Below are 27844 nucleotides of genomic sequence, written 5' to 3'. Positions count from 1 at the left end.
TGCATAAATAAAACAAAATATACATTTTCATAATGCTTGCTATATTGTGATTAAATAGTCATTACTAAATACATTGTAATGATGGGGTTAAATATATCTCGTAGTCCATTTTGAGTAGCCGCTGTCCGTCTTAACAACATCGTAAATGGTTTTTTCTGTGTACCTAGAATGAAACCGGATACATTAAACTTGTATTTGTTACTTGAAGCGCTTTTCCCATTCGTTCTTTGATTAACAATCCAGTACATTGATTTAATAAAAAAAGTCAAATCTTTGCACCTAAGTAATTATCGTCATATAGCGTGGGCGTTGATCTGTATCACTATTCTCTACCGCTATCAACAACCGGCTAGCTATCAAGAATTTTCGTGTGAAAATCTGAAGAGCTTAGGAACTTTAATGCAGTACATTTGAAATAACAAACTCTCGATACTTAGTAGTAATAATTGTAGAAAATCGGGATTCAGATAGTGGGAACTGATTCCTTATTATATCTTGAACGTTGAACTACTCTATACTGTCAGAATATTCCGCTCTTGTAGCGCAATTCTGTATAATCTGTACTGTCAAGTATCGAGAGTTTGACATTTAGAATGTACTGCCAAAATAGTTCCTAAGACGCCCGTTTTTCGATGACAAGCCGATTGTCGATAGTAGTAGAGAATCGAGCTACTGTTTGGGTCAACTAGGTCTACCATCTACTTTCATAATCACTATTTCATAATAAAATGTTATTGATTTCAAATTGAAACTTGAGATTTAAATAAAAAACATCTGTTTATTCTCGCGGTGATCACATACCTTAATAATTCTTGGTGACCAGCATTAGCAGAAACAAAGTTTGGGTATTCTTCCCTTTCCTTTACCTTTTCTACGCCGAATAGCTGAAAATCATTTATTTAAATAATTTTCACAAGATCTCTCTCTATATGCAAAGAATAAGCACAAAAAATGTACCACATTACCAAAAAGATCAATAATACATACCTTCTACCAGGCGTTTGTAGAGCTCATAAAATGAGTAGGTCCTTGATTTACCACGAGAACCACTATTCTCGCATTTGTTCCCTCCAGGACCAATTGGTGTTTCTTCACCTGGTTCCTCACCTGGTTCTTCACCTGGTTCTTCACCTGGTTCTTCGCCTGGTTCTTCACCTGGTTCCTCGCCAGGTTCTTCACCTGGCTCTTCGCCTGGTTCTTCGCCTGGTTCTTCACCTGGTTCTTCACCTGGCTCTTCGCCTGGTTCCTCGCCTGGTTCTTCACCTGGTTGTTCGCCTGGTTCCTCACCTGGTTCTACACCTGGCTCTTCGCCTGGTTCTTCGCCAGGTTCTTCACCTGGTTCTTCGCCTGGTTCTTCGCCAGGTTCTTCACCTGGTTCTTCGCCTGGTTCTTCACTTGGTTCCTCGCCAGGTTCTTCACCTGGCTCTTCGCCTGGTTCTTCACCTGGTTCCATACCTGGTTCTTCACCTGGTTCTTCGCCTGGTTCCTCACCTGGTCCTTCGCCTGGTTCTTCACCTGGTTCTTCACCTGGTTCTTCGCCTGGTTCTTCGCCTGGTTGTTCGCCTGGTTCCTCACCTGGTTCTTCACCTGGCTCTTCGCCTGGTTCTTCGCCAGGTTCTTCACCTGGTTCTTCGCCTGGTTCCTCACCTGGTTCTTCACCTGGTTGTTCGCCTGGTTCCTCGCCAGGTTCCTCGCCAGGTTCTTCACCTGGCTCTTCGCCTGGTTCTTCACCTGGTTCCATACCTGGCTCTTCACCTGGTTCCTCACCTGGTTCTTCGCCTGGTTCTTCACCTGGTTCCATACCTGGCTCTTCACCTGGTTCTTCGCCTGGTTCCTCACCTGGCTCTTCGCCTGGTTCTTCACCTGGTTCCATACCTGGCTCTTCACCTGGTTCTTCGCTTGGTTCCTCACCTGGTTCTTCGCCTGGTTCTTCACCTGGTTCCATACCTGGCTCTTCACCTGGTTCTTCGCCTGGTTCTTCACCTGGTTCTTCGCCTGGCTCTTCACCTGGTTCTTCGCCTGGTTCTTCACCGGGCTCTTCGCCTGGTTCTTCGCCAGGTTCTTCACCTGGTTCTTCGCCTGGTTCCTCACCTGGTTCTTCACCTGGTTGTTCGCCTGGTTCCTCGCCAGGTTCCTCGCCAGGTTCTTCACCTGGCTCTTCGCCTGGTTCTTCACCTGGTTCCATACCTGGCTCTTCACCTGGTTGTTCGCCTGGTTGTTCACCTGGTTCTTCGCCTGGTTCTTCACCTGGTTCCATACCTGGCTCTTCACCTGGTTCTTCGCCTGGTTCCTCACCTGGTTCTTCACCGGGCTCTTCGCCTGGTTCTTCACCTGGTTCTTCGCCTGGTTCCTCACTTGGTTCTTCACCGGGCTCTTCGCCTGGTTCTTCGCCCGGTTCTTCGCCTGGTTCTTCGCCAGGTTCTTCACCTGGTTCTTCGCCTGGTTCTTCGCCGGGTTCTACGCCTGGTTCCTCACCTGGTTCTTCACCTGGTTCTTGGCCTGGTTCTTCGCCTGGTTCCTCACTTGGTTCTTCACCGGGCTCTTCGCCTGGTTCTTCGCCCGGTTCTTCGCCTGGCTCTTCGCCTGGTTCTTCGCCTGGTTCTTCGCCTGGTTCCTCACCTGGTTCTTCACTTGGTTCCTCACCTGGTTCTTCACCGGGCTCTTCGCCTGGTTCTTCACCTGGTTCTTGGCCTGGTTCTTCGCCTGGTTCTTCACTTGGTTCCTCACCTGGTTCTTCACCGGGCTCTTCGCCTGGTTCTTCACCTGGTTCTTCGCCTGGTTCCTCACTTGGTTCTTCACCGGGCTCTTCGCCTGGTTCTTCGCCCGGTTCTTCGCCTGGTTCTTCGCCAGGTTCTTCACCTGGTTCTTCGCCTGGTTCCTCACCTGGTTCTTCACCTGGTTCCTCACCTGGTTCTTCACCTGGTTCTTCGCCTGGCTCTTCACCTGGTTCTTCGCCTGGTTCCTCACCTGGCTCTTCGCCTGGTTCTTCACCTGGTTCCATACCTGGTTCTTCACCTGGTTCTTCGCCTGGTTCCTCACCTGGTTCTTCACCTGGTTGTTCACCTGGTTCTTCGCCTGGTTCCTCACCTGGTTCCTCACCTGGTTGTTCGCCTGGTTCTTCGCCCGGTTCTTCGCCTGGCTCTTCACCTGGTTCCTCACCTGGTTCTTCACCTGGTTCTTCGCCTGGCTCTTCACCTGGTTCTTCGCCTGGTTCCTCACCTGGCTCTTCGCCTGGTTCTTCACCTGGTTCCATACCTGGTTCTTCACCTGGTTCTTCGCCTGGTTCCTCACCTGGTTCTTCACCTGGTTGTTCACCTGGTTCTTCGCCTGGTTCCTCACCTGGTTCCTCACCTGGTTGTTCGCCTGGTTCTTCGCCCGGTTCTTCGCTTGGCTCTTCACCTGGTTCTTCGCCTGGTTCTTCGCCTGGTTCCTCACCTGGTTCCTCACCTGGTTCTTCACCTGGTTGTTCGCCTGGTTCTTCACCTGGTTCTTCGCCTGGTTCCTCACCTGGCTCCTCACCTGGTTCTTCACCTGGTTGTTCGCCTGGTTCTTCACCTGGTTCTTCACCTGGTTCTTCGCCTGGTTCTTCACCTGGTTCTTCACCGGGCTCTTCACCTGGTTGTTCGCCGGGTTCTTCACCTGGTTCTTCACCGGGCTCTTCGCCTGGTTCCTCGCCTGGTTCTTCATCTGGCTCTTTGCCTGGTTCTACACCTGGCTCTTCACCTGGCCCTTGGTCAGCTAAATCAACAGAACAAAATCAGTCATTAGAAACTATGATTGTTGTTGGACCTCACCCTTACCTAACAATGGGTCACTTTGGATTTTTTAAACTTATTAGTTGAATCCCATACGAGCTACCAAGAATTATTTTAGTGATTAGTGGATCCCATCAACACTTTTAATAACAGACCTACCGAATTAATAACAGACCAATGAACGATTGATTGAAGCACACTAACAGCTGTTTGGATTTCCTGCAGTTCACAAACGACCGTCATTTCATTGGCACAATTGGCGTTTTTGATTGCCTACTTCAATTTTGACCGCTAAGATCATAGTTCGTTTTTTTCTTGTCTATGGATATAGACAAGAAAAAAATAGGAAGTAAAACAAGTAAACGAAGTGTTTAATGTTTCGTTGATCAAAAATAATTTGATTTTTTCGTATTATTGCTGTATTATTATTTTTACTAATACGATTTAACGAAGACCATAATTATTATTTATGTGAATAATACCTTACAGGATTATTTATCATCCACTATATTATTAAATAGCTCGCGATTCTTTCCGGATTTCTGCCGGTTTCCTAACGAGCAGCTCGACAGCAATGTATGGTAGTCGATAGCGTGACGTTAATATCGAGTGTATGTACAGAATCGAGCTACAGTAGCTTGATTCTCTACCACTGTCGACCATCGACAAATATATTGCGGCTGTAAATTTATAATATGACGGTCAAAAATTCGACTATAAACATGTGTTAATAAGTTTGTAGTGTGTATAGGACGTTTTTTTAGTACTGAGAGATATTTAAACTGAAAACTATTATTGGATTTTGAATATAGTAAGGTTACTCTACCTTGTCATTGATCAATTATTTCAAATGACTCTGGTATTAATTGGTGCAAAATTTTTTGGCGCTTTTGGCGCTGTCTCTTTACCTGATCCACCACCTGCAGCAGCTGCAGCAGCCGCAGCAGCAGCGGCAGCGGCTGCATCGTCATCGCCTCCAGCTTAAATAAAAATACATGACATATTTGAAATATGTGTGTTTTAAAATTAAAGACGTTGAAATGGACAAAAAAATGCACATTTAATGGTTTTGTACGTAACTTATGAAAATTGTGTCTTACAGCTTAATGTTTCAATAAATTAACTCTTAAATGAACAATGCAATACCTGCAGCCGCAGCGGCAGCAGCAGCCGCAGCAGCTGCCGCTCCATCGCCGTCATTCGATGCTAAAATATAAAAAAGTAATTAATGACTATTAATAAAAAAAAGAAATACCGCTTGGATATTATCCAATCAATATATAATAGATTAAACAGATTCTCTGCTATTATCGACCATCGACAATTAATTTTGCGGCCGTAAATGTATATGATGGTTGAACATTCGACTATAAACATATATTATGTTAATAAGTTTGTAGCGTGTGTAGTACGTTTTTAGTACTTGGAGATACTTTAATTGAAAATTATTATAGAATTTTAAATATACCGCTAGTATGGTTATTCTACCTTGTCATTCATAAATTATTTCAAATGACTCTGGTATTAATAGGTGCATACATTTTTGGCAAATTCAATAAAATTTAATAAATTGAGCATTAAATGAACAATGTAATACCTGCAGCTGCAGCGGCAGCAGCAGCCGCAGCAGCTGCTGCTCCATCGCCGTCACTCGATGCTAAAACATAAAAAAGTAAATAATGACTATGAATTAAAAAAAAAAGTACCGCTTGGGTATATGAAAATCATTGCATATAAGAATTATAAACATCTATGCATGTGAAATTACGGCGACTTCCCATTAGGTAGACTTCCCATTTGGTAAACCTCAGCTTATACCTAACAAAAAGTTGCATTTGGTAAACATTATTGATTTCATACATTTATTCCCATTTGGTAAACTTTCATTTAAGATGGGTACAGTCAAGGACAGAAAGAAAACATGAAACTGTTGATAGTATTAATATATTGTAGACTAGCTTTTACCCGCGACTTCGTCCGCCACCTGAATTTTCCCATGGGAATGGGTCATTTATCCGGGATAAAAAGTAACCTATGTCCTTTCTCGGGTATCGAAATATCTCGATACCAAATTTCATGCAAATTGGTTCAGTAGTTTAGGCGTGATTGAGTAACAGGCAGACAGACAGAGTTACTTTCGCATTTATAATACATATTAGTATGGAATAGTATGGATTAGTAAGTGGGAGAAGAAAAGTCTAGATTTAGAGACGAGAGACTTTAGACTTTAATTTCAATAGGTACTGCAAAATCAATTTACCTTTGACTCATAATGTGTAGCCAGCCATCATGTATGTACTCCCTGGTTAAATGTGCAAGAGCCATACATAGTTCGGCGTGATTGTGAGATTCTTTATGTTGTAACAAGCCAAGAGGTTTTGCCTTTCTTAATAGCGCTCTGCTAAAATGAAATCACCCTTTGACAGCTGTGTTTGGAAATGTCTTTTTATTGCAATTCTTGGAGCTTTTTCAAAATCCAAGGTACTAAATAACTTCTGCTTTCCACTCGGGTAAATTAAATTTTAGTTTGGAAATTGACAGAATTACGTTTATCTTTACTGCTCCTTGATAAGCCGTACTTTTTGATGGTCGAGATTTTGTCTTAAGACTTTGAAACTTTTAAAAACTTCAACATTAATTTCACACCGACTGTACTAAATTAAATAAATAGGATTAAACGTATGAAGTAGGTATAATTTGAGGTTTACCAAACGGGAAGTTGACCAAATGGGAAGTAGCTGAAATTACTTGTCCTAACTGACACTAAATTACTGATTATAGGGATTTTGTAAACATATATTACACTTAAATTGTAATTAAAAGTTATAACAAACCTGGTTGACCTGATCCGGGGGCTGGCTCTTCACCTGGCGCCGGCTCTTCGCCCGGTTCTTCGCCTGGTTCTTCGCCTGGTTCTTCGCCTGGTTCCTCACCTGGTTCTTCACCGGGCTCTTCGCCTGGTTCTTCGCCCGGTTCTTCGCCTGGCTCTTCGCTTGGTTCTTCGCCTGGTTCTTCACCTGGTTCTTCACCTGGTTCTTCGCCTGGTTCTTCACCTGGTTGTTCGCCTGGTTCCTCACCTGGTTCCTCACCTGGTTCTTCACCTGGTTCTTCACCTGGTTCTTCGCCTGGTTCCTCACCTGGTTCTTCACCTGGTTGTTCACCTGGTTGTTCGCCTGGTTCTTCACCTGGTTCTTCACCTGGCTCTTCGCCAGGTTCTTCACCTGGTTCTTCGCCTGGTTCTTCACCTGGTTGTTCGCCAGGTTCTTCACCTGGCTCTTCCCCTGGTTCTTCACCTGGTTCTTCGCCTGGTTCTTCGCCTGGTTCCTCACCTGGTTCCTCACCTGGTTCTTCACCTGGTTCCTCACCTGGTTCTTCACCGGGCTCTTCGCCTGGTTCCTCACCTGGTTCTTCGCCTGGTTCTTCGCCTGGTTGTTCACCTGGTTCTTCGCCTGGTTCTTCACCTGGTTGTTCGCCTGGTTCTTCACCTGGTTCTTCGCCTGGTTCTTCACCTGGTTCTTCACCTGGTTCTTCGCCTGGTTCCTCACCTGGTTCTTCACCTGGTTGTTCGCCTGGTTGTTCGCCTGGTTCCTCACCTGGTTCTTCACCTGGTTCTTCACCTGGTTCTTCACCTGGTTCCTCACCTGGTTCTTCACCTGGTTGTTCACCTGGTTGTTCGCCTGGTTCTTCACCTGGTTGTTCGCCTGGTTCCTCACCTGGTTCCTCACCTGGTTCTTCACCTGGTTGTTCACCTGGTTCTTCGCCTGGTTCTTCACCTGGTTGTTCGCCTGGTTCTTCACCTGGTTCTTCGCCTGGTTCTTCACCTGGTTCTTCAACTGGTTCTTCGCCTGGTTCCTCACCTGGTTCCTCACCTGGTTCTTCACCTGGTTCTTCACCTGGTTCTTCACCTGGTTCTTCACCTGGTTTCTCACCTGGTTCTTCACCTGGTTGTTCGCCTGGTTCCTCACCTGGTTCCTCACCTGGTTCTTCACCTGGTTCTTCACCTGGTTCTTCGCCTGGTTCCTCACCTGGTTCTTCACCTGGCTCTTCGCCAGGTTGTTCGCCTGGTTCTTCACCTGGTTCTTCACCTGGCTCTTCGCCAGGTTCTTCACCTGGTTCTTCGCCTGGTTCTTCACCTGGTTCCTCGCCAGGTTCTTCACCTGGCTCTTCCCCTGGTTCTTCACCTGGTTGTTCGCCTGGTTCTTCACCTGGTTGTTCGCCTGGTTCCTCACCTGGTTGTTTGCCTGGTTCCTCACCTGGTTCCTCACCTGGTTCCTCACCTGGTTGATCGCCTGGTTCTTCACCTGGTTCTTCGCCTGGTTCTTCACCTGGTTCTTCACCTGGTTCTTCGCCTGGTTCCTCACCTGGTTCCTCACCTGGTTCTTCACCTGGTTCCTCACCTGGTTCTTCACCTGGTTCTTCACCTGGTTCTTCGCCTGGTTCCTCGCCAGGTTCTTCACCTGGCTCTTCCCCTGGTTCTTCACCTGGTTGTTCGCCTGGTTATTCACCTGGTTGTTCGCCTGGTTCCTCACCTGGTTGTTTGCCTGGTTCCTCACCTGGTTCCTCACCTGGTTCCTCACCTGGTTGATCGCCTGGTTCTTCACCTGGTTCTTCGCCTGGTTCTTCACCTGGTTCTTCACCTGGTTCTTCGCCTGGTTCCTCACCTGGTTCCTCACCTGGTTCTTCACCTGGTTCCTCACCTGGTTCTTCACCTGGTTCTTCACCTGGTTCTTCGCCTGGTTCCTCACCTGGTTCTTCACCTGGTTGTTCACCTGGTTGTTCGCCTGGTTCTTCACCTGGTTCTTCACCTGGTTCTTCACCTGGTTGTTCGCCTGGTTCCTCACCTGGTTCTTCACCTGGTTGTTCACCTGGTTGTTCGCCTGGTTCTTCACCTGGTTCTTCACCTGGTTCTTCACCTGGTTGTTCGCCTGGTTCCTCACCTGGTTCCTCACCTGGTTCTTCACCTGGTTCTTCACCTGGTTCTTCGCCTGGTTCCTCACCTGGTTCTTCACCTGGTTGTTCACCTGGTTGTTCGCCTGGTTCTTCACCTGGTTCTTCGCCTGGTTCTTCACCTGGTTCTTCACCTGGTTCTTCACCTGGTTCTTCGCCTGGTTCTTCACCTGGTTCCTCGCCAGGTTCTTCACCTGGCTCTTCGCCTGGTTGTTCACCTGGTTCCTCGCCTGGTTCTTCACCTGGTTCTTGGCCTGGTTCCTCGCCAGGTTCTTCACCTGGTTCTTCACCGGGCTCTTCGCCTGGTTCCTCGCCTGGTTCTTCACCTGGCTCTTTGCCTGGTTCTACACCTGGCTCTTCACCTGGCCCTTGGTCAGCTAAAACAACAGAACAAAATCAGTCATTAGAAACTATGATTGTTGTTGGACCTTACCCTTACCTAACAATGGGTCACTTTAGATTTTTTAAACTTATTAGTTGAATCCCATACGAGCAAGAATTATTTTAGTGATTAGTGGATCCCATCAACACTTTTAATAATAGACCGACCGAATTAATAACAGACCAATGAACGATTGATTGAAGCACACTAACAGCTGTTTGGATTTCCCGCAGTTCACAAACGACCGTCATTTCATTGGCACAATTATTGGCGTTTTTGATTGCCTACTTCAATTTTGACAGCTAAGATCATAGTTCGTTTTTATCTTGTCTATGGATATAGACAAGAAAAAAATAGTAAGTAAAACAAGAAAACGAAGTGTTTAATGTTTCGTTGATCAAAAATAATTTGATTTTTTCGTATTATTGCTGTATTATTATTTTTACTAATACGATTTAACGAATACCATAATTATTATTTATGTGAATATTACCTTACATGATTATTTATCATCCACTATATTATTAAATAGCTCGCGATTCTTTGCAGGATTTCTGCCGGTTTCCTAACGAGCAGCTCGACAGCAATGTATGGTAGTCGATAGCGTGACGTTAATATCGAGTGTATGTACAGAGTCGAGCTACAGTAGCTTGATTCTCTACCACTGTCGACCATCGACAAATATATTGCGACTGTAAATTTATAATATGACGGTTGAAAATTCGACTATAAACATGTGTTAATAAGTTTGTAGTGTGTATAGGACGTTTTTTTAGTATTGAGAGATATTTAAACTGAAAACTATTATTGGATTTTGAATATAGTAAGGTTACTCTACCTTGTCATTCATAAATTATTTCAAATGACTCTGGTATTAATTGGTGCAAAAATTTTTGGCGCTTTTGGCGCTGTCTCTTTACCTGATCCACCACCTGCAGCAGCTGCAGCAGCCGCAGCAGCAGCGGCAGCGGCTGCATCGTCATCGCCTCCAGCTTAAATAAAAATACATGACATATTTGAAATATGTGTGTTTTAAAATTAAAGACGTTGAAATGGACAAAAAAATGCACATTTAATGGTTTTGTACGTAACTTATGAAAATTGTGTCTTACAGCTTAATGTTTCAATAAATTAACTCTTAAATGAACAATGCAATACCTGCAGCCGCAGCGGCAGCAGCAGCCGCAGCAGCTGCCGCTCCATCGCCGTCATTCGATGCTAAAATATAAAAAAGTAATTAATGACTATTAATAAAAAAAAAATACCGCTTGGATATTATCCAATCAATATATACACTAGTCCCAAAAATTAAGGGATATAAAAAAAGAATCCAAATTTTTGGGTAATTTTCAACAAGCTGAAACTCCGAGGAAAATGGTCGTACAGAAAAAATAAAAAAAACAAATTGTAGCTCCAAGTGTCTAGTTTTTAGATATGACCATGAATTGTTTTTGTCATGGCCAGGTCTGGAGAAATCCTACGAAAACTACCAAAAAAAAATTTTTCCAAATTTTTTCCCTCCTAAAAAAAGGTCCACGGGCTTCAAAAATTTTTTTTTTATTCTTTCGTTCTAGAGTTCTTTTAGAAAATTTAATCTTCTTTAATTTGCCGTATTCAAAAAGCCTGTACGACGATTTGCCACGGAGTTATCGTCAATCAAAGCAAAAAAGTTATTTTTGACTTTGATATTCAATAACTCCGGAAATAATGATCGTACAGGAAATCAAAGGAGGGTTTTGAAAACTGCACAATATTCTCTATAAGAAAATGTAAACATCTTCTTAGAATTTTTTTTTTTTAAATTGAAACCTCGGACTGAAAAGAAGACAAAAATTCGCGAAATTAAGGATATTTGGATAACTTGGTATAACTTTGGATAAAATGGATGAACGAAGGATATCGTCGGTAATTTTTCAACCTCAAAGTGTCCCCTAAAATCCCTCAAAAATTCAAAGCGCTGCTATTTTTTTTTCATTGTGCCCCGAAGCTTCAAATTCTTTGCTGTTGCAAAAATCACCATTGTGAGCAATTTTGTGATTTTTATTCATTTTTTTAATAACAATTTTTTTTTCTCTCTAAAATCTTTATTTTTTCGATTAAAAAGCAAATCGCAAAACGAGAGATCGTCTATCGCTGCCATAAAGTCAAAATCGAGATTCGTCAGTCCATAAGACACTGGTCCACTGTCTACGTCCCCAATCGTGATGGTCATGCGCATAAGCCAATCGGGCTCGACGATGTCGTGGAGTGAGCATAGGCACGCGATTTGCTTTTTAATCGAAAAAATAAAGATTTTAGGGAGAAAAAAAAATTTTTATTAGAAAAATGAATAAAAATCACAACATTGCTCACAATGGTGATTTTTGCAACAACAAAGAATTTGAAGCTTCGGGGCACCATGAAAAAAAAATCGCAGCGCTTTGAATTTTTGAGGCATTTTAGGGGACACTTTGAGGTTGAAAAATTACCGACGATATCCTTCGTTCATCCATTTTATCAAAAGTTATACCAAGTTATCCAAATATCCTTAATTTCGCGAATTTTTGTCTTTTTTTCAGTCCGAGGTTTCAATTAAAAAAAAAAAAAAATTCTTAGAAGATGTTTACATTTTCTTATAGAGAATATTGTGCAGTTTTCAAAACCCTCCTTTGATTTCCTGTACGATCATTATTTCCGGAGTTATTGAATATCAAAGTCAAAAATAACTTTTTTGCTTTGATTGACGATAACTCCGTGGCAAATCGTCGTACAGGCTTTTTAAATAAGGCAAATTAAAGAGGATTAAATTTTCTAAAAGAACTTTAGAAAGAAAGAATAAAAAAAAATTTTTGAAGCCCGTGGACCTTTTTTTAGTAGGAAAAAAATGTGGAAAAATTTTTTTTTGGTAGTTTTCGTAGGATTTCTCCAGACCTGGCCATGACAAAAAAAATTCATGGTCATATCTAAAAATTAGACACTTGGAGCTACAATTTGTTTTTTTTATTTTTTCTGTACGACCATTTTCCTCGGAGTTACAGCTTGTTGAAAATCACCCAAAAATTTGGATTCTTTTTTAATATCCCTTAATTTTTGGGACTAGTTTAATACATTAAATAGATTCTCTGCTATTATCGACCATCGACAATTAATTTTGCGGCTGTAAATGTATGATGGTTGAACATTCGACTATAAATATATGTTAATAAGTTTGTAGCGTGTGTAGTACGTTTTTAGTACTTGGAGATACTTTAATTGAAAATTATTATAGAATTTTAAATATACCGCTAGGATGGTTATTCTACCTTGTCATTCATAAATTATTTCAAATGACTCTGGTGTTAATTGGTGCATAAATTTTTGGCAAATTCAATAAAATTTAACGAATTAAGCATTAAATGAACAATGTAATACCTGCAGCTGCAGCGGCAGCAGCAGCCGCAGCAGCTGCTGCTCCATCGCCGTCACTCGATGCTAAAACAGAAAAAAGTAAATAATGGCTACCTATCTATCTATCTAATCAGCCCGTTTCCACCCATTGTTGAGTATAGGCCTCCCCATCAACACGCCACTTTATATGGTCCTCCGCTTGTCTCATCCATTTCGGCCCTACACATTTAACAATAATGGCTATAACTTAAAAAAAGAAATACCGCTTGGATATTATAATCAATGTATAATAGAATTATAAACATCTATGCATATAAAATTATTTGACCTGACTAACACAAAATTATTGACTGTAGGGATTTTGTAAACATACATTACACTTAAATTGTAATCAAAACTTATAACAAACCTGGTTGACCTGATCCGGGGGCTGGCTCTTCACCTGGCGCCGGCTCTCCACCTGGCGCCGGCTCTTCACCTGGCGCCGGCTCTTCACCTGGCGCTGGCTCTTCACCTGGCGCCGGCTCTTCATCTGGTGCAGGCTCTTCACCTGGCGCCGGCTCTTCATCTGGTGCAGACTCTTCACCTGGCGCAGGCTCTTCATCTGGTGCAGGCTCTTCACCTGGTGCCGGCTCTTCATCTGGTGCAGGCTCTTCACCTGGCGCTGGCTCTTGTCCTGATCCACCACCTGCAGCAGCTGCAGCAGCCGCAGCGGCAGCGGCAGCGGCGGCAGCTGCATCGTCATCGCCTGCAGCTTAAATAACAACATATTACGGATTTGAAATATATATGTTACTGTAAAAGCCCGAACTGTGGTAAATCCTAAGATTTTCCGGTAAAACCTAAGATTTACCAACTCTCAATGGTAAAAGTCCGAACAAGCCAGAGTTTAAAAACTATGTTACCATATATAAAAAAATCCTCCTTCATAACTATTTCACGATATAATTATATACTGTGACATAGTTATAAAGAAGGAGTTTTGGGCACAGCGACATGGGTAGGTTAGGTTAGAAGGCTAAGGTGGGAGCGAGCGAAGCGAAGCTCCCACCTTAGCCTTCGTGGTTATTTTTTTTTAACCACCCAGAAGGAAGAGCCCCGCGAAGCGGGGCTCCGGCGACATCCCGACATCATCAAGTGAATATAGGTAAAAGTTCGAAATAAAAGAATTGTTCGGACTTTTACTATTGCGAGTTGGTAAATCTTAGGTTATACCGGAAAATCTTAGGATTTACCACCGTTCGGGCTTTTACAGTAACATATATATATGTTTTTCAATTTAAGATAGAAATTATTAAGAAAGATAATTATGCATCGGGGTAGAAACAATAAATGTAATATCGTACCGGTAGCAGAAGAAGAAGAAGCACCTGCTGATGTTGCGCCGCCTCCGTTGGCACCTTCTATAAAAGTCGTAATCATTTTAGTAATGAATAGCTATCAATAAAAATATACGTACATGGTACACAGGCAAAGACAGATCGGACTGAGTTAAATATAATAGTTTCCTATCTTACGGTGGGTTTCTTTATACATTTCTAAAGTAACCGTTAAAGCCACTTTTACTTGACATTTGTGTTAAAACTGTTTCTTCATAAAACTATGAGTAAATTAAAATTTGTGTAGAAACAGATTTGACTGTCAATTTTACTTTACCCCTAAAGTTTGTCTGTTGCTTTTGATAAACGAACTGACCGTTAATATACAGAGGTAACACAAAATTATTTCAGTTACAGAGCGATTTATATCAGAATAAAGTGAACTCAGTATATTATCGTAAAAGATGAATATATACCGGTAGCAGATGAAGATGAAGCGCCGGCTGCAGTTACTCCACCACCATTCGCACCTTCAATGAAAATAGTAATTATTTATTTTTAATCTATACTTATATTATAAAGCTGAAGAGTTTGTTTGTTTGATTGTTTGTTTGAACGCGCTAATCTTAGTAACTACTGGTCCGATTTGAAAAATTCTCCAGTGAAAAATGTTACAAAAACGGGAAAAATGGCTCTCTTATGTGACGTAAGCGAAGTTGCACGGGTCAGCTAGTGACAAATAAGTACTCATCTATTTTTATGCAACACAAAAGCTTTGAATTTTTTAGTATTTGCATAGCTATTATATGGTTATTTTTGAATCAGAAAGCATCCTCTTTACTATCTGGTGATGTGGGTAAGGGGGAAATAGGGAAGGGGCGAACCATTAACCACTTGCGTGTGAGGTACATTCTTAGAACACTTGGCTGTCACTACTAAAACTACTAAGCCTAGCTAAAATTAAATCTTTACCGGTTGAAGATGAGGACGAAGCGCCTGCCGCTGTAGCGCCGCCACCATTTGCACCTTTAAAAAAGTGATTTCAAGTTAATATTATACAAACTACTAAGTATCATCAAACTTTAATGTCAAATAAAACAAAAATGCAACTCGACAGTGGTTTAACCTTAAATGCTTGAGTCATAATCACTATATGAGAAAATGAATACCATCAATTCCAGTAATATATAGCTTTATAATTTAAAAGATGTTGGTTATAAATTAATTATTGTTGGAAGCTAAATTTTCACCTATTGTTGAAGATGAGGCGCCTGCCGCTGTAGCTGCACCACCAGTCGCACCTTTTATGAAAATAATAATCGTTTCAAGTTAATAATCATTACTAGATAACTTCAAATTTCAAGTAGAAGTTAACTCAAATAACTCCGGACTAGAGGGTTATGCATGACTTTGGATAGTATTGGCTTAGGAGTGTTTTTCTCTGAAATCACAAATTCAATTTAGTAAAAGAAAACTTTATATCGAGGAAAATTTGTACCTGTTGCTGATGATGAGGCGCCTGCCGCTGTTGCTGCACCACCATTGGCACCTTTTAAGAAAAAAAAAAGTTAAATTAGTATTCAGCCAGAAATAATAATTTAATAATAATTTAATAAGAAAAAAATATAGCCAATAAATTGTACCGTTCGAAACTGAAGAAGAGGAACCCGCTGCTGATGACCCAGCACCAGATGCACCTTGTAGAAATATTATGATTATTGCATTTATAATAATAATGAACTAATTAATAGCCATGAATATTACTGTATGTAATAGTTTTTGTATATAAATTTATATGTAATTGTTAAGAAACATCAATATAATAATACCAGAAACAGTGGATGAAGCCGCACTGCCTGCCGCCGCGGCACCTTTACCAGCACCTTTTAAAAACAACATCATCAATCTTCAATATCAATCACATCATGATCAATCTAAATATTTAGGTATAATATTGTATATGTATGTCTGTAAAAATAATTTCTAGTACACACGAAACCTAAGAAATTCAGAGTCTTGTGTACACACATGTCATGATTGGTTATCTATCACTGCTATTAATTTATTATAGATAGAACACTTAGTTTCAATTGGAGTAACAGGCAATAGTAAGTTTGTTTTACCAGCCGAGACTGACGAAGCTGCGTTTGAAGCAGCTGCATTACCGCTGCGTGCACCACCTATACATAAATAAATATAATTAAATATCATTTAACAACTCACACGGTCATTTGATTCCAAAGTAAGCACAGCTTGTACTATGGTAACCAAATACTTATATTCTTCTAAAAACTAAACTTACTTATATACTTCTACAAACATGAAAATAGATAAATTAACAACCGGGCTCGGATCAAAAACCCGTGATCATCAGACAAAGATTGGTCCCGGGTAGGATTCGAACCCACCACACGCGGTGCTACGGTTTTTGCGGCGAGGTGGCTACTTTAACCACTGCGTCAAACGTGCAATTTGCAAAAACTCTTGTTTTGAATCTCTATGTTAAATTATACAACAACAAGTAACTATTTTTTTAAATCCGTAGTTGATAATATAGTCTTAATAAGAGTATATTATAGTATTTTTACCTGTAACTGCAGATGAGGCTGCGCTTGAAGATGCAGCTGCCGCGCCAGCCGCACCTCCTGTAGTTATTGCATTCACATTTAGTTAATGCCCCCTTATAGCGACAACTATATTATTTATTCCAAAAAAATATTACGAAATTATGACTCTCCATAATCTCCATTTGTCCTCCCGTTCTTATTATTCTTATTTTGTTGATCCAAAAATTATTCAAATTCTTAACAGAGTTTTGGTAACATTTGCCAAATGAGGTGCCACAAATAATTGTTTCGGGTCTGGTTGTACTTTGTGTCCGTTGTTTGTATGTTTGCAAAAGTTCCCACGACACAAGAGAAGCATTAAGAATAAATTTTTGCTCTTGTGTCGTGGGGACACTGTGGGGCTGTGCGGCAGTTGGCTTTAGAAAAAAAGTAGGCATTATAATCCATACTTCCATACTAATATTATAAATGCGAAAGTAACTCTGTCTGTCTGTCTGTTACTCAATCACGCCTACTTAACCTTAAACTACTTAACCAATTTGCATGAAATTTGGTATGGAGATATTTCAATACCCGACAAAGGACATAGGCTACTTAATCCCGGGAAAGTTACGCATGATGGGAAAATTAAGGTGGCGGTCGAAGTTGCGGGTAAAAGCTAGTAAAAAATATATTTCATTTACCAACAACCGAAGAAGACGCGCCTGAAGCTGCTGCTGCGCTTCCACCTGCTGCTCCTATAAATAATACAAATCTCGTTTACAACAGTATCCATAGAACTTGTTTGATATAGTCATATCCCGAATCCAACTTGACATCCTAAGGACGTGTTCCCATTATGTCGTGACGACAGATGGTCGTGTAGTTTTAAGTGTCGTGGCTTATGTGTTTAAATGGAGGTGTTCACATAGAGGACGACACGACTAACTGTCGTCTACGACATTTTTTGCAGTGACGATAGATTATCGTGACAGTGGGAACAGCTAGATAAAGAATAAAAAATTTTGACGACAAACAATCGTTATAATGGGAACAGCTAGTGACGATAGTCGTCCAACGACAAATTAAACAGTAGGTAAATGACGTTCGTCAATTTAGTTGGTAATAAATGTTAGCAGTTTTTATACGTAGTCGTTCTATATGGTATTATTTGACTATTTTACATATGAAAACACAACACGCTGCTTAAGGCTACGAATAAAATGGAAAGATTCTCTTGTAGGCTTAGAAATATTTTTAAAGAAAACTAATATTGCATAGACTAAGTTTATGAAAAAACAAATTTCCTAAATTATTTATAGTACTGATAAAACGTGGTGTAACTATCTAGCATTTAAATAAATAAACATCTATTTAAACGGTCTTAAAAATCGAACATAAAAGATACCTGATGCAGGTGGCGGAGTAGCTGGTTTCGTGGGTGGTTTCGCAGGTGTTGATGCTGGAGGCTTTGTAGGTGGCTTCGAAGGAGGTGGACTTGGTGGCTCCACAGGAGGTTCTTCTATGATTGGTGGTTCAATTGGAGAGGTATCTATAGGTTCAACTGGATATGGTTCTATCTGTGGCTCGTATGGCATAGGTGTTGGATACGGGCTTGGTAAGTATGGTCGGCGAATCGGGTAGGGTTGAATATTAGGTCCTGGGTAAGCAAATGGCGGTCTTCTTGATATCCCACTAGAGACTGATGACCCTGAAATTTGATCGATTTGTTTAAATAAAACTTTATCAATATTTAAAAATGCGTCTATGTAAAATTGATAACATACTTGAAATACAATGAAATAAGTTCTATTAAAATATATATCAATAATCTCACATGAACTCGAAGATGAGCTGCTTGATCCGCTTTTACCGCTTCCAGAAGATGCTGAAATAAAACATTTAATTTTATTCTGTTATTTTTATTTTCGAATTACTTGAAGTATAATTTCTGGAATGTAAAGATTTATTTTTGATGGCCCTTTTTATTTCACGTTTTGTAATTCTGAAATCAGCATTAAAATTTTGGAACATGGTGAGTTCAAACTACTAAAAAGTACTCACAACTTCCAGCAGATGAACCAGATGATGATCCGCTGCGGCCAGAACCTAAACATAAAATAAATAAAATGTCGGCGCGTTCGATGCTTCGTGAGTGTGGCTTTTAAAACTAAATTCCCATTTTCACGTTGATAGTGATATAATAAGTCGTTAACCTCTTTCCATTTTTTTGCCATATCTTTTTCAATAACGTAAAAACACAAAAGCAAATGCATTTAATCAAATATTAGATCGGGGAAAAAGTCTTTTCGCATTTTAGTATGTATGAACTTGTAATAAAATCTTTTCTCTTCACAAAAAAGCTCGATATTTGGGTACCTCACGAGCTGACTGAAAGAAACATGATGAACCGTGTACTCATTTGTGATTCTTGAAGCCAAAGAGATTTTATTACAAGTTGATACATATACTATAATGCGAAAGGACTTTTTCCCCGACCTATAATATATTGATTTTGCCGTTTTTCTAATTGGAGTGCCAGTATACAAGAGTTCAGGATAATACTTAAGTAAGATCTTACCGGTCGATTGTGACGATGATCCGGAGTAGGAACTGCTGCCAGTACTGCCGCCTCCTACAATTAAAAAAAATGACGTTTACCCCCAGTTTCTGAGTACATTTAGCGGTAGTTTATCTATTCAATAGCGTTTTGTTATATGAGTTTAAACGCTATTGAACCGATAAACTGCCCCTAAATGTACCCCAGAAACCGGTGGTTAGACGTCTAGAGTCGGAAGTAAGCTTTATCTGTGTAGTTAGAAGTGTCTTATGGAACTACATTTACTTTTGGCTGCAATTTTTTCGTCCTATTGCCATAGGAGCCAGGCATGATGCTAACTAGTACTATTTCAAAATAGAGAAAAGGAGCACCCTATAGACACATGATCGATCCGGGAATCTAACCCAAGACTTTGTAATAAGTAGTTACTTGTACTACCGCCATAGATCCTACTATCCTGCTAATATTATAAATGCGAAAGTTTGTGAGTAGGTATGTATGGATGTTTGCTCTTCCACGCAAATACTACTGAATCGATTACGATGAAATTTGGTATGTAGTTAGCTGAAGACCCAGGATAACACATAGGCTACTTTTTATCCCGGAGTTCTAGAGGGATTTGGATTAACACGGGAAGGGATTCCACGCGGACGAAGTCGCGGGTGGGTTCTAGTTTCTATATATTCTTAGGCTAAGGTCTATATATTTATCTAAGGGCATTAGCCTGAGACGAATGATTTCAATTTGAATAAATAGACGAGTGGAAAAAAATATGGTTTACCTCTTCCAGCTTGTGTTGAGGAGCCAGAGTATGAACTGCTGCCGCTATTACCGGATCCTAAAATAATAAGAGCATATGTAGATTGGTTTTGGTTCTTTACACATAAAATCATATGCATTCTTTAAAAATCCTGTTTTACTATGGTAATTATTATTAAATTAAAACAAAATAATGAAACGTTAATTGGAAAAAGAAGAATAAGAATTATTATTTGTTTCTTTACCGCTTTGTGTGGAGGAGCCGGAATAAGAATTAGACGCACTATTGCCGGATCCTAAATAGAAAAGATAAAAATCAGAATTTGCTTTCATAGTAATCAATAGATTTTAACGTAAATATTACGATATATCTTACTACTACTAACTACTACTCGTATGGTCAACCTAGTGTCAAAGTTGTTCAAGCCGCCTGAAAGGCCTTTGACATGGCTTTATGTCTGTTATCTTAGTTGACAACAACCAGGACCGACTTTTTACGTGCCCTCCGAATAACGGAGACGCTCAATTTAAATACCACTATCCGGTCACCCATCTATAGAATGACCGCGCCAACGGTTGCTTAACCCACAGATTGTTTACCGACCGGTGAGCACAACTGGCTATGAGCGCCTCCGATATATATCTTACTGCCTTGTGTGTAAACGAGCCCGGAATAAGAGCTGCTACCCCTTGAGTCTTAATAAAAAAATGCTACGTTTAAAGGTAGTCTTTTAATTCACAAAGTGTTAAACTGGCAAAAACGTGATAAGTTAAAAAAAATAATAATACGATTATATTGTAATAGATACGAAAATATCGAATTAAACTTTGAGAAGATGTGAAACTAAAGCAATAGACATATTTTTAAACATATTTTAGACGAGATCAGCAAAATTCACGAAAATGCTCGAAAAATTGGAGGAAGACGCTTTGTAACGTGCGATATTGCAATGTAGCAATTTGCATTTTTCTTCTTCGAATTTGCAACGATTCACCATTTTGTGTCTAAGTAAACTGCCGTGAATCAGATAAATTAATACTCACCACCACTGGAAGAAGATTCTGATTCGCTAGCCACATCAGTTCCACTGCCACCTGGAATTATATAATTTTATAAGTACAAATAAACAATCAGCAAGGCCTTTGACATGGCTTAACGACTACTATCTTGGTAGACAACAAACGGGACCGACGTGGCTTCCGAAGCACCGAGACACCTAGCTTAAATATCACTAAGCGGTCACCCATCTATGGGATGTCCGCGCCAAGAGTGAGCGCAACTAGCTATGGGTGCCTCTAACAATAAGTTAAATGCAAATATAACAATATAGTTTCAAAATAATTTAATTGTAATAATATTGGCTTACTGCTTCCGGCTTGTGACGAGGAGCCCGACGATGATTCCTCATCATCATCATCGAAATCTGAAATTGAAAAAGAATATGATTTTGTAGAGCAGTCATTCTCATGTTAAAATTGTGTAGTAAAGTCATCTTTTCGAAGTTATGTGTGTATTAGCAATAATTATCGCATGCACCAACGGTGAAGGAAAGCACCGTGAGGAAGCCTTGCATGCCTAAAATTTGTTTAATACATTTATTGAGGGCATGCAAAGTCCCCAACCCGCACTTGGCCAGTGTGGACTCAAGGCCTAACTCCTGTCTCATTACGGGAGGAGACCCTTGCCCAGCAGTTGGACAGTAATGGGTTAAATTTATTAATAGCAGTAGTAAGTAGTACTTGTGTGATATTATAGCGATGTAACAACTTACGTATTGGGCTAATGATTTTATTATGCTTACCGCTATATGAAGAGGCTCCTGAGTTAGCTTCTATAGCGCCTCCATCACCTGTGATTGTATAGGTGTAAATAATATGATTTATTACAAAGATGTGTATTATGCGATTTCTTCTTTTGTAAAAAAAAACGGCTTAACTGCATACTAAACCAATTACTTACTCTACTCTATTACTACTCGCATAAACAATTAATTGTATATATGTAAAATAAATGAGAATTTAAGCAATCTTACCACTTTCGGCTTGTGATGAGGAACCTGAAGATGATCCGGTGCCGTCGTCATCAGAATCTGAACATCACATAGTAATTTTTATTTTTTGATTAAGCAGTAGTTGATTTATTCAATAGCGTTGGAACTCATATAAACAACGTTATTGAATAGATAAACTATCATTAAATTTACCTCAGAAACCGGGGGTTATCCACTTATACTATCACCGGCAATCTAAGTATTCGATGACTCAAAGTTTAGGTAGGTATAGTTAAACAAGCACCATATTGATTTCTTTTTGTTGTTATTTCTTAGACTGTTCTACCGTTTATTTTTGTATGCATAAGCATACAGTATCATGATTTAATACGGTTGTCTAATAAAAGTCTTATTAGCCGTCGCTTGTGAAATCATTGCAAAGAGAAGAAGTTTGAATACTTACATGAGTCTGAGTAAGAATCTGATATCACTTTGCCTCCATTGCCCTCTGTAATATAAAAAAAATATTTATTGTATATACGATGTTAGATATCATATGAAAGAGCAACAAAATATCTATTTAATTATAAACTAAATCTTTGTTTGGAAAATAGGAAAACAATAGTAGTTATAATTATTAGGTCGGGGAAAATTTTTTTTCGCATTATAGTATGTATGAACATGTAATAAAATCTTTACTCTACACAAAAAAGCTCGATATTTGGGTACCTCACGAGCTCACTGAGAGAAACCTAATGAACCGTGTACTCATTTGTGATTCTTGAAGCCAAAGAGATTTTATTACAAGTTCATACATACTAAAATGCGAAAAGACTTTTTCCCCGACCTAATATATTATCAAAAATAATATACCGGCTACCAAATAGAATAAATTACCTGATTGTGATGAAGATCCCGAAGAACTTCCAACATAAGAATCTGGAACTAAATATAATATTTAATTAAAGTAAAACTATGGTGATAAACAATTAATCCATTGTATATATAAATGAATTGCTGTTCGTTAGTATCGCTAAAGCTCGAGAACGGCTGGACCGATTTGGCTAATTTTGGTCTTGAATTATTTGTGGAAGTCCAGAGAAGGTGTCAAAGGTGAATAAATACGAAAATGCGAGGTACTAAATAAAAACAAGAAAGCGTGAGCGGAGCTGCGCGGGTCAGCTAGTTTGATGATAATAATCTCTCTTCTAAAATCGGCTGGAATGAAAGCTAGATTCGCTGTTTATATTCTTAGTTCCATGCCATAAGAACCGTATGTCGGTTACTAACCATGATAGCAATAGGGTTTACACGTAAAAGTAGCAAAGGCTTTTTTTATAAAATAACTAGATAAACCGAGCGAAGCTGGGTCGCAAGTTAATAATATTTTATCAGAATATAAAACCACTATGCAACTTTTTGACTGTCACCAGAACCGAATCCAGGACCTCGTAAATGACAGTAGTTTTAATTTATTTAATATTTGCTGATAACATTTGTTTAAAATAAAATGAAAAAGTAAAACAAACGTATTGCAGAGGCATTGAGTAAAAACAAAGAAATATAAAATAAATGAAAAAGAACTTACTTTCTTGTGCTAAAAGCCCTAAAGGTAAGGCTAATAGGACTACGAAGACGGTCCAATGTAGTCTTCCCATCTTCGGTCTGCCCAACTGAGTGAAGATTCCAAAAAAACCTTCCGTATTTAAACCAAAAAACCTATAAAAATTATCACACCCTTATCAGTAATCGTGACAAAATATTATAAATATTAGTTTTCTTTTATAACTTAATTAATTATGTTTTTTTACTACACTCGTGACCGATGATAGTTTTTATTTGTTTATTGTTATATAAAAGTAAGTTTTGGTCCGTATAGCTGGATTTTTTAATATTACTTTGGTAACGGAAAGGTACATAATTAAAAAAAAACGTATATAATTGGTATTACATAAAAAATAGTAGTTTTAGAGGGACAGAAATTTGTGTATAATACCGTTTTTCAACTTGCGACTTTTTTGTTCAAAGTGTAAGGCGTATAGATAGAATTCAATCTTTATTCTACCTACCCTTTATAATCCCATAGAAGCTGAAAATATGCTATGGGGGATTTACACATGTAACTAAAGCAGCAAGGTTTTTTTAACTAACACTTTTTATGGTTTTTATTTTATTTTTTAAAAGACAACAGCACTTAGAATTGTCCTTTGTGGCGCGGGGACTTTTATAAACATACAAACAACGGACACAAAGTACCACCAAACAAATGAAACAATAATTTGTGCTCCGTATGGGAATAAAACCCACGACCTTCCGACGCAATGGTAGCGGCATGGCGACTTAAACCACTGCGCCACGGAGGCGCATAATGCACAAAGCATTCACGAAGCGATATAAAAAGTAGTTAGTCGCACAGAAAAACTTGACCCCTGTAAATCTCTTAAGCTAAATTTGCAACTCTGTATAAAATCACCGAACGAGTTATCTTTATAACCTTTCCTCCTATTCGCGTTTGCAAGATATTCGTAAATCACAAGAATACAAACTTTTCTTAATAAACACATTAGGCCTTTACTTCCAAATAAAGCAATTCAATATAGGGTGAATATTGAACCGAAACAATATCTATTTTGCGCCTATTTTTCACGTAGACTGTCGATATGAGCATAGACATCTTGCCTTTACGACTTCGAACGTGGGCCGATTTCAATATACGAAGTTACGGTGCTATTGTCTGCGCAGATTTCCACGTTTTCGCCATCGAGTGCACGCCGTTATTTTGTAGATATCCCTGCACAAATATTCATAATACTTTTAGTTTTGCATCGGAATACGTTGACAATGTTGTGCAATATTCTTATGATTTCATTCAAGTTTATGTGAACGTCTCACATCGTGCTAAAGTTAAGTTAAATAGATAGTATAGAGGTACTTATTCTAATTTTATATTGGCTAGAGGTACTTATAAGACCTTTTTGGATTATATTGTTATTCTACATTATTACTTTTTTTTAAAGAAACTCGCCTGTCTGGACTCTAACTTAAAAGTGTGAGCGTTTGATTGTACGATTAATAAGTTCTTAGCTAACAACTAACGCGATATTAGTTACTGATGCGCTCATTCTGTAAAAACTAGGTAAAAATGTTTTTAAGAACCTGTAGTGATGTGGTGCTGAAAATAAGATTGATAAATAAAACGCTCGTATTTTGATTGTCTTTATTTAATTGATCTACTATGTGATTGGTTGAAAACTACAACATTAGGTAAATTATTTTGGTCTACAAATAACATTCACCAACTTGCTTACATTATAATTTACAGTTTTAAATATGTATAATTTAGTGTATTTGTGTGTTTTATAAGTGAAAACATTTTGTAAAGTTGTGCAAATTAGATCTTGGTGGTCTCTCTATTTTGTAGTAGAATTGAGATATTACTCCGAGTATGCAGTGCGGAGTAAATTGAAGAACTGGTACGAGAGGCTACAGATCTGTAAAGAAAACGCAATTTTAATTAAGTAATAAGTACGAAAATCTTTTCCATTTCTAGACGTCTCTTCTCGGAATAAAAGTACTATGAATGTATTACTTGTTTAATTTTTTCTACACATATTCCTAACGAAAAAACATTAACACTGGTTCAGATTTATGACATGGTTAATCGTAAATGAATAGGTAATTGAATGCCGAATGACGAACACAGTTTTCTGTGTGGATGTAAATGGAAGCGCCGCGAGGAGACACGTTCGTGTAAATACACAAATCATATCGGCGATGTCTTGCAAAAAGGTCAAGTGTGTAGTAGTCGTAACCGGCGGTCCTGTATGACAAGATCTATGAATGAGAATAAAGCAAGGGAATTTTGTAAGGATCGTACCATGTGGACCAAGTCTCTGGCTACCCCTGTAAGAAGAAGGCTTGATATGTATATAAGTAATTGATTACGTAATGACACTTACGCCACTAAAAGTATCCAAGTTCATAGTTAAGTAACCGTTGGCGCTGTAACTGAAAGGTTTTTGTGAACGCATAAGCAATATTAGTAACATGTTCTTAGTGTCAGAGTCTGCGTACACCCAGTCGGCAAAGTATATCGCTCTTTCTAGCTTTTCACTCTGAAAATTAATTGTTGAATATTTGTTAAATTATTGGTACTTATAGTTCAAAGTTTGGACAGCCATCGTTTGATGAGCTAAGGTTCAATATTGACATTAATATGTTAAACTGGAAAATAGCAGTGCGTTGAACGCACGTTTTTTGTAGCAACAAAACAGATAGAGAAATAAGCATTAAAGTGAATCAATAAATGAGAAATATAAACAGAAAATAAAGCTGAAAAATAAATAAATGAGATAAGTTTTATTTCAACAACTAAACATAACATACGTGATTAATAAGAAGTTGTCCCATAATACATTGAAAGAATGTTTCTACAAGTAAAGAGCAAAAGAAAGAAAAATAACGGAGAGACTTATACAGGTCGTCAACAACCTGAAACAGATATTTTTTTGATTATTATAAACATAAGAAAAATTGCTAAAAAAAATATATGACCAAAGTAGTACGATTATCTATTCTACAGTCGGTACTATCTATTATCGAAAGTTTGACATTTAAAATGTACTGCTAAAATAGTTCCTACGACGCCCGTTAGAGGCGCTGATAAGATTCTCATACACAATTTCTCGATAGCTAGCCTGTTGTCGATAGTCGATAGTGGTAGAAAATCAAGTCTCAAGTAAAGTTTAGCGGTTAATTCAAAGAAGTCAAATTGTATTACGGTAGCTGTAAACGCAGTGAGGCAAATGAAAACTGATCCAAAAACATATGTTAACAGCATTCCATCTCCCATGACAGTGTCCAGGCCGGAGGTAATGCTGGAAGAAAGACAAAAAAGTCCTTTTAGGCTTAATAACTGAATCCCCCTTTGTCTATAATATAAGTCTTTGGTAATATAACGCGTGGCACTAGGCATGGATATCAATTTTATGAATATAAGGTGATTAAAGTAAACTTTTCTTTCAGCATGCATGCAGATGCATGTACGAATAATGATCTGTTAGACTTACCGGGCAAGAAATTGATGCTTGGAAATGATAAACTTTATTTTCTTCCTTATATTATAGTGAATGTTGTCTAAATCTATCTTTAAGTTTCCGTTAATTTTGGTAACATCATCTTCACTTAATAGATTTTCCATTGTTTCTCCAAGAATCTTCAATTCCATACAAATATGTCTAGTAAAAGTCATATGAAGCATATTGCCGAATAGGTAGAGGAAAATAATCACAGAAGTCATAAAACTCTCCCAGACATAGGCAATGTAATACCACTGCACTTTGTCAAAGGGGTACCAACCATCAAAAGGATACAAGTACTGCATCTCTTTACCAATTATATCCGTTTCGTACAACATAATAAGCCTGGGAAATAAAACAACGATGGCTACTAAAACTATCGTATAGTAAAAAGCAAATCGTACGATATATCTCGTAGTTTGCGTGTATTGATTCAAAATTCTCTTATGTTCTTTCGATTCTGAAATAGCTTCCCAAACGTCAAGGCGAAAATGTTGAGATATGGCATTATACAAATCTCTGTTTCTGTTTATTTTTCCATACTTCACTAAAATCATGAGACACACTCCTAGATTTGGTGCAATGTTGATGATTTCGAACCAATCAGCAAAACCAGTTAAGCATAAAGTAACGGATAATTGTATTGAAGTAAAGATCACCAGACTATATGTAAAATAGTAGCCGTACGTAGAAACTTTCGTTCTATTCGTAAAAGGAAACAGAAACATTTTAGTGCCTATGTTAGCAATGAAATCCATTTCATATATAAAATCATTTTTCAAATCGTTATAAGATTTGTCAGCTTCAACCATTTTGACTGTAAACACGTTGTCTTGCTTTGTTAAATTGTAATATACTACTGATTTTTATCGATAGTTTAAGCGAATGAATAAATTAGAAAATATATTTAGACTCTACGATTGCATGTAAGGTGATGTTGAATAATTGAATTTTAAGAGACTATGGATGTGCACTTCTAAATAAGAATCGACCATAAACTATTTCAACGTTTCACTACTTATTAAATAGACTGATTAACATATTATTTTATTCGACCAACTACTGCCTTTTGCTTGGTATTGCATTGATCGCCTTTTTGAGAAGTAAGGCCAAGACGTTGGCCAAAAGCCTGTACTGGTTA

The 27844-nt window shown here is 38.8% G+C and overlaps 3 protein-coding genes across 5 annotated transcripts; all 3 read right to left on the bottom strand.

Moving 5' to 3' along the window:
• Positions 1-28: 28 nt before the first annotated feature.
• Positions 29-5397, bottom strand: LOC142975244 (uncharacterized). The gene is made up of 8 exons (XM_076117979.1): positions 5353-5397; positions 4902-4961; positions 4664-4735; positions 4375-4435; positions 3592-3738; positions 988-3327; positions 802-884; positions 29-163 (listed from the first exon to the last, which is right to left on the bottom strand). The coding sequence occupies exons 1-7, from the start codon at positions 5395-5397 to the stop codon at positions 826-828; spliced, it is 2784 nt and encodes a 927-aa protein (XP_075974094.1). The 3' UTR covers positions 29-163; positions 802-825.
• A 2766-nt stretch (positions 5398-8163) lies between these two features.
• LOC142975457 (uncharacterized) lies at positions 8164-23301 on the bottom strand. Of its 3 annotated transcripts, none has more exons than XM_076118302.1 (28): positions 23214-23301; positions 22523-22570; positions 22089-22133; positions 21668-21724; positions 21437-21484; positions 21002-21058; positions 20679-20729; positions 19880-19930; positions 19657-19713; positions 18897-18950; positions 18380-18424; positions 18153-18203; positions 17724-18026; positions 17020-17073; positions 16358-16414; positions 15893-15949; positions 15599-15652; positions 15413-15466; positions 15268-15318; positions 15020-15070; positions 14742-14795; positions 14246-14299; positions 13797-13853; positions 12860-13204; positions 12475-12534; positions 10243-10302; positions 10005-10076; positions 8165-9079 (listed from the first exon to the last, which is right to left on the bottom strand). In XM_076118302.1, exons 1-28 carry the CDS (start codon positions 23281-23283, stop codon positions 8253-8255), a joined length of 2844 nt encoding a protein of 947 aa, XP_075974417.1. In that variant the 5' UTR covers positions 23284-23301; the 3' UTR covers positions 8165-8252. The 3 variants fall into 3 exon arrangements, with proteins under 3 accessions (XP_075974419.1, XP_075974417.1, XP_075974418.1); XM_076118303.1 differs by having other exon boundaries at positions 12860-13198; XM_076118304.1 differs by lacking the exon at positions 19880-19930 and having other exon boundaries at positions 8164-9079.
• Positions 23302-25059: 1758 nt separating this feature from the next.
• LOC142975494 (odorant receptor 4-like) lies at positions 25060-27515 on the bottom strand. Its single transcript, XM_076118349.1, has 5 exons — positions 26695-27515; positions 26406-26502; positions 26012-26116; positions 25585-25740; positions 25060-25116 (listed from the first exon to the last, which is right to left on the bottom strand). The coding sequence occupies exons 1-5, from the start codon at positions 27513-27515 to the stop codon at positions 25060-25062; spliced, it is 1236 nt and encodes a 411-aa protein (XP_075974464.1).
• Positions 27516-27844: the final 329 nt, after the last annotated feature.

The sequence above is a fragment of the Anticarsia gemmatalis genome, chromosome 9, assembly GCF_050436995.1.
Source record: "Anticarsia gemmatalis isolate Benzon Research Colony breed Stoneville strain chromosome 9, ilAntGemm2 primary, whole genome shotgun sequence".
Classification (NCBI taxonomy): Eukaryota; Metazoa; Arthropoda; class Insecta; order Lepidoptera; family Erebidae; genus Anticarsia; species Anticarsia gemmatalis.
The sequence above is the reverse complement of the archived record's forward strand: the minus strand, read 5'-3'. Positions and strand labels throughout refer to the sequence as shown.